The 12,751-nt window shown below is 41.3% G+C and overlaps 1 protein-coding gene across 2 annotated transcripts; it reads left to right on the top strand.

Annotated features, from left to right (window-relative positions):
• The first annotated feature begins 2,424 nt into the window (after nt 1–2,424).
• LOC307068969 (KRAB domain-containing protein 4-like) lies at nt 2,425–10,957 on the top strand. 2 transcript variants are annotated; one of them, XM_079727106.1, is made up of 4 exons: nt 2,425–2,543; nt 9,036–9,162; nt 9,439–9,534; nt 10,722–10,957. In XM_079727106.1, the coding sequence occupies exons 1-4, from the start codon at nt 2,454–2,456 to the stop codon at nt 10,829–10,831; spliced, it is 423 nt and encodes a 140-aa protein (XP_079583232.1). In that variant the 5' UTR covers nt 2,425–2,453; the 3' UTR covers nt 10,832–10,957. The 2 variants fall into 2 exon arrangements, with proteins under 2 accessions (XP_079583232.1, XP_079583231.1); XM_079727105.1 differs by having other exon boundaries at nt 9,436–9,534.
• The last annotated feature ends 1,794 nt before the right edge of the window (nt 10,958–12,751 follow it).

Here is a 12,751-nt window from a genome sequence, read left to right as displayed (position 1 = left end):
ACGCTTATGCCTTCCCGACAAACTCACCCTAAATGTATCACTTTGCTGGCTCACTGTCTGTCTCTCCCCTGCTAAGAGTATGGCTCCGCAAGATGGGGGAACTCTGAAGTTTTGTTCATGTAGAACAGTAGAACCCGTAGAACAGTAGAACAGGCACACAGTAGGCCCTGACCTCTTAAGAAACGCATGAAAGCAGCAGAGCAGGCGGCCAGTTTCGTTCCAGAGCCCAGGCCTTATCGGGCGATAATTGAGCTCTTACTGAATGTCAATGCTTAAAACTAGAGTGAGGCACTGTGCCTTCTGGTGGCAAGGAAAACTTTGGGGTTTTCCTCAACTTCGCTCCATCATGGAGGTTGCTAATTGCATCGCCTGTGTGGCTGTTGCCTTTCCAGGGTCAGGGTTCATAACTGAGCCCACGGCTCAGCAGCTTCAGATACCAGCTGATCTGCCATGGGCTTCCTTAGTTAGACTACAGAAGACCCAGTCTGAGGCCTGAGAAGGAGGTGAGCTCCTCGGGTCAGAGGCAGAGACATGGTCCTGAAGTGATGGTCCCAGCAAAGATGATACCTTTGTCTTTGAATCCTTGGGTCCTGCCTCCTTAGAAATAAAATAGCTCCTCTGAGGGGAGTTGGAAGAGGAGCGCCAGCCCAGACCCCAGGGGCAGAGGGGGAAGGCTCACAGGACAGACCCATATGCTCTGGTTAGAGGGAAGGGGCTCACAGGATAGCAGGTCCTAGAAGAACTGGACCTGCAGTGCCCTCTGTCCCTCCTTTCAGCTGAGAGAGAGCCAGGCTACCTCGGTGACTCAACTTCTAGCCACCATCAAGAGCTGTGTGATGGTGGTCAGTTGAACCCCTATCGGAGGAGAGGGATGAAAGTTGCAGACGGATGGAGGGACGCTGTCCTGCTGTAGTGCCTGCAAAGGCAGGATCAGGCTGCAAAGATTGACCCCCTGCCTCACGGGACTTTCTCCACTCCTGACACATTTGTGCACACACCATATACTTCCCTCTTGTGCCATGGGCTATTTTTGTTCTGTTTGTTTGTTTTCTGTTTTTGGCCGCCCCACGCGGCATGCGGGATCTTAGTTCCCCAACCAGGGATCGAAACCGCCCCCCCTGCGGTGGAAGCACAGAGTCTTACCCACTGGACGGCCAGGGAAGTCCCCTGCGCTATTTTTGCATTTGAGTCAGTCCAATTGTATAAACAACCCACTTACCTGTAGCAGAAATGTTCACTCTCCTGTACCCTGACTAGATGACCAAAGAGGCGTCTTTGGATTCTGTGTGTCTGTGACCTTTCAGCGTGGTCTCTAGGTAGGCCATCACCTAGCTCTGCTGCCTCTCATTTTGATGCTAGTAACTGGGTCTGGGAAGTGACTCATCAAGCTGCATCTTGCTGAACCCTGCTGTCCTGATCCTAAGGCAGGGATTGCTACAGTAGCAATGGTTAACAAAAGCTCCTTGCTGAAACTGCGTTTTGAACACGGCCAAATAAGGAAGAGCATGGCGATCAAATAAGGAAGAGCATGGTGATCAAATGGACATAATGGGAAATAAGGAAGTATTGGGGCGGGAACAGGGTGGTGGTAGCCCACTGAAGGGCGGAAGGAGCCTGGCCCAAGGTCAGTGGTTTCCGGCTCCATGTGGAACTGACCAATGCCTGGCCCTTAACCTCCCTCTACCCCACTCCTTTCCTCCCTCCTCGCCCCTCCCTTCTGCCCTGCGCTCAGCTCTGGTTTGTCTCCTTCCTCCAAACCACAGCAAGCTGTCCCTGTCCTCCAGACTTTGCTCAGGGTCTATCACCTCCAGGGCTCAGTGTGATAATAGGTGACTTGTAATCATTTCTCCTTTTTATTTTACTAGTAAATGATATTGTGAAAAATGAAAAAATCACCACTGGAAGGTAAGCAGTGTCAACGTTTTCATAAATGCTCTTCTGGACTGCTCTTCCTCAATAAATACATATTGCTTAACAAAGGAGATCGCACTGCACTTGCTTTCTGGTAACCTACTTTTAAATATGTTAAGAAATGAGAACAGGATTGCATTGCATTTTTAAAGCCCACGTGGTATTTCCCATGTTGTGTGTCTAAGTTTTGATCTGAGTCCCCTTTGCTGGAGGTTTAGTTGCTTCCAAATTGTTGAGTGGTGGAAACACCTACAGTTAACATCCTTGTAGCCTGTGCTTATTTATGATTGCCTTTTTATGATAAATTTCCAGGCACAGAATTCCTGAGAGAAAGGAGATGTCAGGTTGTTAATGGCTTCCGAGGAGATGTCTTTAATCACAAGTCATAAATCTGTCCAGGAAGAGAAAATAAATTCACGTGGGAAACCCACAGGATCTTAGCCGTGTCCCAGGGGAACAGGCTGGAGCTACCAGGCCACGTGTCCAGATCATCCCCACTGTGGGGCAAGAGTGATTGGTATTAAGCTGGTGATGGTGGTCTTATGGCTGTGTGCACTGATCGCGACCCTCCTAATTCTGCCTTCGTAGATCTCCATCCTTTGTCAGGGCAGAGCCAGATGGCCATGTCCCAGGTGAGTTCCTAATTTACCCCCTACTTTGTTTCCAGTGAATTTGAGGCAGCAATTAGGAAATTACATTGCAGCCTTGAAAAATCTATTAGTCCCCTCGGCTCTGGCTGTTTTCTGTTCAACCTGCCATCCACCTCAGTTTTCTCCAATCCTTCTCTTCCCCAGCAAAAAAAAAAAAAAGGGGGAGGTTAGAATGAAAGATACCTCTCAACTACTTCCCTTTTGGGACTGCACTTCATCTTTTCCTCTTTTCCTTCTCAGAGAAGATTGTTTACATACATAGACTTACCTTTCTTCCAGTTCACATTTTTCTTTTTAATTAGGGAAAATAATGAAAGTAAATCGATGCTTAATGTTTTAAAATGCATATAAAAATAGTCGCCCAATCATCCGTATTTCTTCTCCCCCCAGTAAGTCATTCTTCCTCAGAGATGCCCACTTTTAACATTTTGGTGATAAGGCGCTGTAGATGCATTTACATCAGTGTAATTAAGTGAAAATAGACGTATGTGTAACATGTTTTTCCACAAATGCTATCACATTCCCATACCCATCTTGCTTTCCCCACATGATTATATCCTGGGTGTTGTTTCTCATCAATACATAAAGATTATTTCAGTTCGTATTTCGTGGTATGGATGTATCATGTAACTATTGCTCTATTCGTAGATATTGAGGTTTTTATTCATTTTTTTACTATTATAAACAGTGCCTCATGAACAGCTTTCTATGTATCTATAAGCTCAGTAGCATACGTGTTGTGGAGGGTTCACATGGAAATCAGATTGCTGAATAAAAGCCTGGAAAATTGGATCACAGAAATTATCTGGTCTTTGAAAATTAATGAAAGTAGTGATTATGAAGGATTTGGGAGTACAAATTTAAATGTAAGATGAAAATGCACCTAATTCATTTTATGAAGCCACTTAAATTTGATGAAGATACTACAAAAAAGAAAATTATAGACCAGCTTTGCTTAAGAATATGAATGCCCCAAATTTTAAAATATTCTGCATAGAACGGTAATACATTGAATTACACATATTTTAAAGTAATGCATGCACAGGGTAAAAATTTCAAGCAAAAGCTTTGTTCAAGAAAAGGTAAAAAATAATTCTCCCTCTCACTCTGTCCCCATGTCTCCTTCTTCAGTGTTTCATACATTCTTCCAGAGATAATGTATGCATCTCTATCTAGATATATGAATCTCTTAAAAAATTTTTTTTTGCAAATTAAAGCACATTCTGGTCCTTGTCTTAATGATCATACCATTGTAGTTGTACATAGCTTATCCCAGGGATTCTGAACTGTGGCACTCTCGCCATTTGGGGCCAGATTATTCTTTGTTGTTTGGGATGGTCCTGTGCATTTTAGCATGTATAGCAGCATCCCTGGCCTCTATCCGCTAGATGCCAGTAGCACTCACTCCCCCAGTTTTGACAAATGTCTCCTGACATTTGCCAAATGTCTCCTGGCGGACAAAATTACACAAGGTTTCACACCAGTGGTCTACCTTATTTACAAAAATAGCCACTTGATATTCTACTGGATGGAAATGCCATTTATTATTTACCTTTCTCCTAGTGATGTATATTTAGGATATTTCTAGGCTTTTGCTACCATAAACAACATAGCAGTGAATATCCATGTACATTCCAGTTGTATGCATGTGAGTATGTCTTTCTAGAAGTGACATTTCTAGGTCAGTGGCTACACACATTTTGAATTTTGATTTAAGACTGTCAAATTGCCCTCCAAATAGCATGTAGCAGTTTGTACTCCTAGCAGCAGTATGATGCCTTTTCCCATAAACAGGCAATCACAGTGATTTTTGCCATTGTGAGGGGAAAAAAGAGTGGTGCATTTTAATTTGCATTTCTTGAATTGAGTGTCTGTTCATATTTTTAAATGCCATTTGCACTTTTTCCTTTCAGATGATTATTCTAAGTTGTTTGCCCATTTTTCTCTTGGGTGTGGAATTACTTTGATTGCTGATTGCTAGCTCTTTATGTTAACGTAATAAGTAAATTAGACCTCTATAATGTATGTTGTAAATATTTTTTCATGGTTTCTCATTTGACTGGGTTTACGTATCTTGGAGAGTAGACACTTAAATTTTTAAAATGTGGTCTAATTTCACAATCTTTAGTGGCTTCCAGATTTCATGTATTGCTTCAAAAGGCTTTTGTGAGTCAAGATTATAAAAATGTCATTTCAGTTATGGGAAAAGGAGCGGTTAATGAATGATGGTGGCACAACTGAGTTTCCATCTGGATGGAAACAAAGCTAGACCCTTCTACATCATATGAAAGTAAAATGCCAGATTGATTAAAGAACTACATATATATTTGAGAAACTAGGTGAAAATTTAAGAGGATATTTCTGTAACCTTGCTCAATGCAAGAAATATTTTTAATGAAATACAAAACCCAGAAACCATACAGAGAAAGACTGTCAGATTAGACTGCATTAAAATGTTAAAATCTGTACAGTCAAAAGACATTTGAGGCTGAAAGGTGGTGCATATGATACACAGAGGATTTATATACAGAAAATGCAAACTGATGATACAAAAAAGACCAAAAATGTGATAGAAAAATAGAAAGATAGTACAGGCAATCCAAAAAAAAAGGGGGGGTGACGCCATAAGGGAAGATGTTTACCTTTTCCTTATGGCTCATTTTTATTCCTCCTTTTCTGTTGCATTCCAACAAATGAAACCAGTCTTGGCCCTTCTACTAACTGTTTGCCTTCCAGGTAGAAGTGTGTGTGTGTGTGTGTGTGTGTGTGTGTGTGTACAAAAAAACCCAAAATTTTTGCATGGGTTGTTTTTAATGAAAATATGCTCCTACTATGCATACTCTGCTTTTTTTCATTTAACAAAAATATATCAGATATCCTTTCATGTCAGCCAATTTTTATAATGGCTGTTTTAGAGTATAGCTGTAACAATTTATTTAACGACTCTGTCATCCACCAGTCCAGATGCAGCTTGTTGACTATCAGGGTTCATTCTTTTTTTTTTTTTTTTTTTTGCGGTATGCGGGCCTCTCACTGCCGCGGCCTCTCCCGTTACGGAGCACAGGCTCCGGACGCACAGGCCCAGTGGCCATGGCTCACGGGCCCAGCCGCTCCGCGGCATGTGGGATCCTCCTGCACCGGGGCACGAACCCGTGTCCCCTGCATCGGCAGGCGGACTCTCAACCACTGCGCCACCAGGGAAGCCCCAGGGTTCATTCTTATCAGAAGCAATGTTGCCTGGTGATATAGCTGTCATGCCACCATTATTAGATTCCCAGGAACACAGGACATTGAGGATCATCTCCCCTTATTTTTTGCTAATACAAATAATGCTGCCTTGACCATCCTTATGGCCATATAAATATTTCAGTAGGATAGAGTCCTGGTTAAAATATGAGAAAAAAATGTAATAGGTACTGCCAAACTGCCTGTCAACCAGCCTTCTATGAGAGTACTCATGTTCCTATATGAGGAACAGTGGCTCATGAACAGTGAGCCACTCGTGAACAGTGGCTCTTCTCTATCTTTTGAATGTTTACAAACCTTATAGGTAAAAGACAGTATCTTACTGTTTAATTAGCATGTATTTGAACTTTAATGAGGTTTATAATCTATTTGTATGTTTATGCTTATATTTTTGTTGCTATGAATCTTTTGTCTATTCTATTGAATTGTCTTTTCTTAACTGACATCAAAATGTCTAGGGTAACAATCCTAGAAAGGGCACTGCTGCATTAAAGAGTATTTGCAACATACATTTTGATGTATATTAACCTGTTGCTCCACCCCCTCCCCCTGAAGGCAATAAATAACTTCTTTGGTGTTTTTCTACACACTTGACTGCAGTAGGTATTATCAACCTGTTTAATGTTTAAGAAGCTGAAGGGTATAAATAAGTCCTGGAGATCTAATGCCCAGCATAGTGATTATAGTCAACAGTACTGTATTATAAACTTCAAAGTTGCCGAGAGACTAGATCTTAATTGTTCTCACTACAAAAAAGAAATGATAATTGTGTGACATGATAGAGGTGTTAGCTAATGCTACTGGACTGGTGGTAATCATATTGCAAAATATAAATTTATCAAATCAACACATTGTACATCTTAAACTTACACAATGTTATATGTTAATTATATCTCAATAAGAAAAAGAATCTGAAGGGTGATAAATGGTATACTATTATAAATTTATTTCACATTCCTCCAGTTATACTGTATTAGGTTGTGGTCCCTTTCTTAAAGATTTGTTAGAATTTTAGTGTATAAAGGAAATTAGATCATTGTTATGTAGCTTACAAATATTTTTACCACTTTGATACTGATGTTTGAGAATTTAAAAAATTATTTTCTTTCTGCTATTTAGAAATTTCTAATGTCTAGGTAATCAAGTTTGCCAGTCTTTAGCTTTATGTCTTCTGAATTTGGGGATGGCTTAGAAAGACTTTCGCCACTCTAGAATTATAAAAACTTTCAACTAGTAATTTTATGGTCATCCTGCACACATTTAAATCTCTGACATATCTGTAATTTATTTTGGAGTTCGGAGTGAGATAGCTAATGCAGCTTCATGGTATGCTTTTTCCCTGCATAAATACCTAGCCAGATTTTGCTAATGACTTCTTTTCTACAGCGATTTGAGATACTTTCATTCTGAACCAAATTCTGACCCTGTGTATGTAGGATCTGTTAGTGGTTTTTAACTTTCTTCATTGTCATTACTGAAGCACAACACTAAGTATAGCATGAATAAAATTCTTCCTCCTCATTAGAGAAATCTGGCCTTGAGTTAAACTGGTTTTAGCTTTGTGTCCCTGGAAACCCAATAATGGTGGAATGACAGCTGTATTACCAGGCGTTGTTACTTAGGATCAAAATGACTCTTTTCTTTTTAATCTGTACAAATCAAGCATTTTATTTATATAGCAAGGAAGCACTCATTTTTTCTCCATTTAAATACCACACTTGAGATTTAAGATCACGTTTGGCAGTGTACTGCAGGATGCTAAATAAGACTTCACTCATATCGCTTTGGATTTCTTGATATCTTGTTACGTTTTCCATCATCCACTGGAACAATTAGTTCAGCTTCCTTTACCTAAACTCGAAGCTTCCCGGATGTAAAAGCCACAATGACTCTTGATTGGTAAACAAACTGCACCTGGACTGGGAGGATTGTGAATAACTGAAAATAGCTAATAGGAAGCCACCAATTTGGGTTTTCCTCAGTCCAGTGTAACTCTCATAACTGGGCATGTCCTTTGCCAGGACCTTGGAAGATGTGCTCAGGGGCCTGTTACAAGAGATACTGGTACATGGAGCAGCTTCCGGCTTCTAAGCCAGATACTGCCTGCACTTGCCAGTGTGGCCCTGTTCCCGGGCACCTCAGGCGGGCAGGGGCAGGTTGAGCTACTGGATTGTACTAAGAACTCCTCTTGCTGGCGCCACTGCCCTTTGGCCCACTGTGTCCTGTCTCCCTCTGCAAAGCTGAGTAAACTGGTGCCACATATGGCCCATGGGGGCCTTGTGGGTGCAAAATGTCTCCTTGAATTTAAGGCCACCAAGTGTGGGTGGGACAGGATGGGATCCAGAATGTAAATAGGTGGATTATTGCTGATAGGAATCCAGGCACTTAGAGAAGTAAATTCTTATTTGGTGGTGATAAGATCAAGTACAGACCTTTCCTTTTTTACCTCAATGTGCTGACCAGGCCAGATATAGTCCTGTTCTTTGACTCATGATTGATTGGATAATCAGCACTGTTGGTCATGATTGAGTAGCTGTGTTTCGAACTGTTTGTTCTAGATCTACAGCCCCTTCAAAGCCTTCTCTGTCAGCCCTAAGCAGAACTGACTTCTCCCTCTTCTGGGTTCCCAACCCTACCTCTGCCATTGCCTCCTTCCTTTCCTCCCACCCTTTCATGTATGAGTTTGTAAGTGTTGTTTTTCTCCCTCTACTAGACTGTATGTAGCTCCTTCAATTCAGGAGGTGTTTGTTTTTATTAACCTTTACATCCTTAGAACTTATCAGCTTGGTCTCCAGTCAATAAATATGTGTTGGAAGAATGAATTTCCAGGGTAAAATATTTCTAACACTCGATCTCTTTCCCCATAGAGTTTAAAATAATTTTAGTTACATAAACACCCTATATACTATACTATGTCAAATTGTGGATGGTGAACAGCATAAGAACAATGACGTAGAGAAAGGCAATGCAGTGTCTAAAAAGTGCGTGTGGAAACCCGACTGAATGGACTTTAATCCTTAATTCCTACCTGTGTGACCCTGGGCAGGTGACCTCACACTCTGTGAGCCTTCCTGTCCTCATCTGTCAGGGTTCTCCTGGGTGGTGGGGAGGACTGAAATCTTTCTACGTGTGAAGGACATAGGATGGGCACAGAGTGGGCACTTGATGTAACATACTGTCTCCGTCCGCAAGCCAATCACTGGGCTAAGGAGGAGTGTGCTATTGCAGGGAACCTTGACCTTCAGGGACGTGTTTGTGGACTTCACCCTGGAGGAGTGGCAGCAGCTGGACACCACTCAGAAGAACCTCTGCAGGGATGTCGTGCTGGAGAACTACAGCCACCTGGTCTCCGTGGGTGAGGGACCCTTCACAGGGTGACTGGAACGCACCCCCCATGGCTCCCTCTCTCTCGGCTGCTGCAGCTCAGGGGCATCTGGGCCCTGAATGAATCGGGCCTCAGGCTCACGGTCAAGAATTCATAATGGCGTTTGCACCCTGCACCGAGGGCCCGCTAGCTGGGCTCACGGGGCAGTCACCGAGGCCAGACCATCTCTGCCCTGCGAGGATGGGCCTCGGTTCCGGAATGCCTCATGTGTCAATAACAAAGTCCTCTGTCATTTCCCCTTAGCAGGATTCCTCATGGCCCAACCAGGTGGGATCTTCAGGTTGGGACAAGAAGAGGAGGCCAGGATGGCAGCTGGAGAAAGTCCAACACGGAGGTGTCCAGGTGAGCCCATGCCAGGCCAGTTGGGCCAGGGCAAGGGGACCTGGTGGGTCAGGGAGAGCTTGGCCTCGGGGGCACGCCCAGGAGTTCTTCTCAGAAACCCCAGACTTGGGGACACAATTTGGGTCTGATGGAACAAGCTGCTGTGATATCCACATGATGCCCCACCTTCTGGCCCTCTGCAGCCCCTTGTTCTTGGGGTTCAGACAGAGGCAGCCACTGCTGTTCTGTAGATCCCATCTCCACCTTCCAGCATCTGGGTGGCTAGGGAGACGTGCCCAGCCTTGTCTCCTTCCTCCTCCCTCTCCTTTCTGGAAGCTGTTGGGACTTTCCCCATCTCTTGGGCATTTGCATGTTCATCAGAAGACAAGCAGATGGAGGGGTGATGTTTCCTCTTTACTTGGCATACTGTGGGCCCTCAAAGTCTGAAATGCAGAGTCTTTAACCTCAGGGAAATTATCCTACCTGGTTTACTGGAGTTGGGATGGACAAAAAATCTTTGCTAGTGACCTTCAGCTCTACCAGGCAAGTGAGAATGGTCTCATGGAGATTGTCCTCCAATATTTATAATGATATAATATCAATCCTATACAAACCCTTTAGAAAAATAAGGAGGAAATAATTCCCAGCAAGTTTTTTAGACCAGCATTACCCTGACACCTGACCAAGAAATTAAAGGGAAAGAAAAGTACAGACCAATAAACCTCATGAATATTGATGTACAAACCCTTAACAAAATATTTAGCAAATGGAATCCAATAATACTTGAAAATGAATGCAAGGTTAACATTCAGAATTCAATTTAATTAAATATATTAACAGAATAAAGGCAAAAACATATTATCATCTCAATGGTTACAGGAAAATAATGTGGCAAAATTAATATATGTTCATGATAAAAAAAAAACCCTTAATAAACTAGGAATAGAAAGGAACTTCCTCAATCTGTTAAAGGGCATCTATAAAACGCCAACATCATATTGAATGGTATAAGCCTAAACACTTTCTCTCAAGCTCATTAATTCTTTCCTTGGCTGTAATGAGTCTGTGATGAGCCTGGCATCCCTAGGAGTAAGACTGATGGGCGCCAACAGAATTGCTGTTTAATATTACAATCAGAAAAAGGCAAGATTTGGGAATTCCCTGGCCTAACCAGGGACTAACCACTGGACTCCGCACTTCCATTGCAGGGGGCTCGAGTTCGATCCCTGGTCGGAGAACTAAGATCCTGCAAGCTAGGTGGTATGGCGAAAAAAGAAGAAGAAGAAAAAAAAGGCAAGATTCAAAGAGAGGAGTCTGAGGGCAAATGCTTCATTAAAAAGTGAGAGTCCCTTGCTGAGTTCCCAGACCTGAGCTAAATTTTAGATCTGGAACCAATTGTCTAGAGAGGTACCCATGTCCCTCATAGGAAGAACCCTACAACATTGTAGCAAACATAAAATACATAACTTAGTCCCTTCCCAAAGGAACCTATGGCCATTTATCAGGGTGACTATAGTCACTGGGGAAAAGGGAATATTTTTAGGACTATTGGACACAACTTTCTAAGTTGACATTAATACCCAGACATGCAAAGCATCACCATGGCCCTCCTGTTAAGAGTGGGGGCTTACTGGGTACAGGTGTTACATTGAGTCCTGGCTTAAACCTGATTCACAGTGGCCCACTGCACATGCAGACCCACCCAGTGGTGATTTCCTCAGTCTCCTAGTGTATAACTGGAATTCATATACTTAGCAGTTGGACCATTTACTACCTCTCTCCTCACCTGTAAAGTTTGTTAGCTGATAATTTATGTAACAATATTCAGTGGTTACAGAGTAAAGAACTATGGAGATAACTTATTTTTATCCAAAAAAATCACATACAGATATTACAATCACAGGATACCCATTTTTAAGATGCAAAACATATACTCAAAACCATACACTCAGACAACCACATGGAAAAGGAATAGGGAATATATAGACATATATGAAAATGGGGTCATTTTAAGAAGAGAATGGTGTCACATATTAAAGACAAAGCTGAATGGGAAAATGGATTCGAAGACAGAATCAAGTATGCACAAGATCATTTTATTGGTAGTTTCTGCAGATGACATTTAAAAAATTAAAAAATCAATAATCCTACCACCCAAGTGGTAATCTGGATAATCTGCTTAATAATTTGTTGTATTTCCTTCTGAGCTTTTTGTTCTGTGTCTACCTATACACACATACCTAAAACAGATACAAATATAAAACAAATATATTTGTATACATATATATGTGCAAATAATTTTACTCAGCATAAACTGCTACTTTTCTGTCAGCCAGAGTCACTGATATACTGGTGCATTATCCATCCTTGACATATTTTTTTAATAATGTAAATTATGTGGTACATTGTTTTATGTTTTTTCACTTAGCCAATTACCATGAACATTTCCCCAAATCCTCAAACATGAGAAAATTTTTAATTAGTGCACACTATTCTATCTTATTGATATGTCAGTTTTTAATCAATTGACTATTGGATATTCAATTCAGTTTTTTCTATTTTAAATAGTATTGTGTTAAGGGAGATAAGCTGAAAATTAAAGACCTTTTATTGACTAATAAAATGAGGCATAAATGTAACCATAAAATGATTACCCTTAAATATTAAGTTGTAAGCACTGTTCCTAAGTGAGGTGTGTCAAAGCTTAATATATGCCTTTTCTGTAAGGGGTTTGCATTTTTTCACTGAAAGTGTTGATAAATATGTGTAAGATCTCCTGTTTGAGCTCCTTTGTTTCAGGGATCATGATGACTCATCCTCCGTCACACCACTTAAGGAAGCAATTTTTCTATTTTGTTTAAGAAGTAAACTGGGAGTTTGCCCTAGCTAGGATTAACAATTTTTGCTTTATATTTTTCTTTCAAAATGTCATCCTCTACTCCACAGTGAACATATCTTAATGATTGAGTGCTTGTTTGCAGCCTCTGCACCTTTCACACAAAATGTGTGGTATAGACTATGGAACATATTTCTCTCATAATTTCTAACACAGTTTTCTAAACTCATTAAGTTCTTTGTTTTTCCTCAGCATAAATACTCTGACAGGCAAGGACATTTAAATTCTTTCTAAAGTCTTTTCCAGATCAGTATATTCACAGTTTTGCCACTTTTGAATTCTCTGGTATACAGTTCTCCACTTGTGTAAGAATTCTGGGTGAAAAATTGATCACATTTATTA

Source organism: Hyperoodon ampullatus (genome assembly GCF_949752795.1).
Source record: "Hyperoodon ampullatus genome assembly, chromosome: X".
NCBI classification, from domain to species: domain Eukaryota; kingdom Metazoa; phylum Chordata; class Mammalia; order Artiodactyla; family Ziphiidae; genus Hyperoodon; species Hyperoodon ampullatus.
This window is presented reverse-complemented; position numbering and strand designations above follow the sequence as displayed.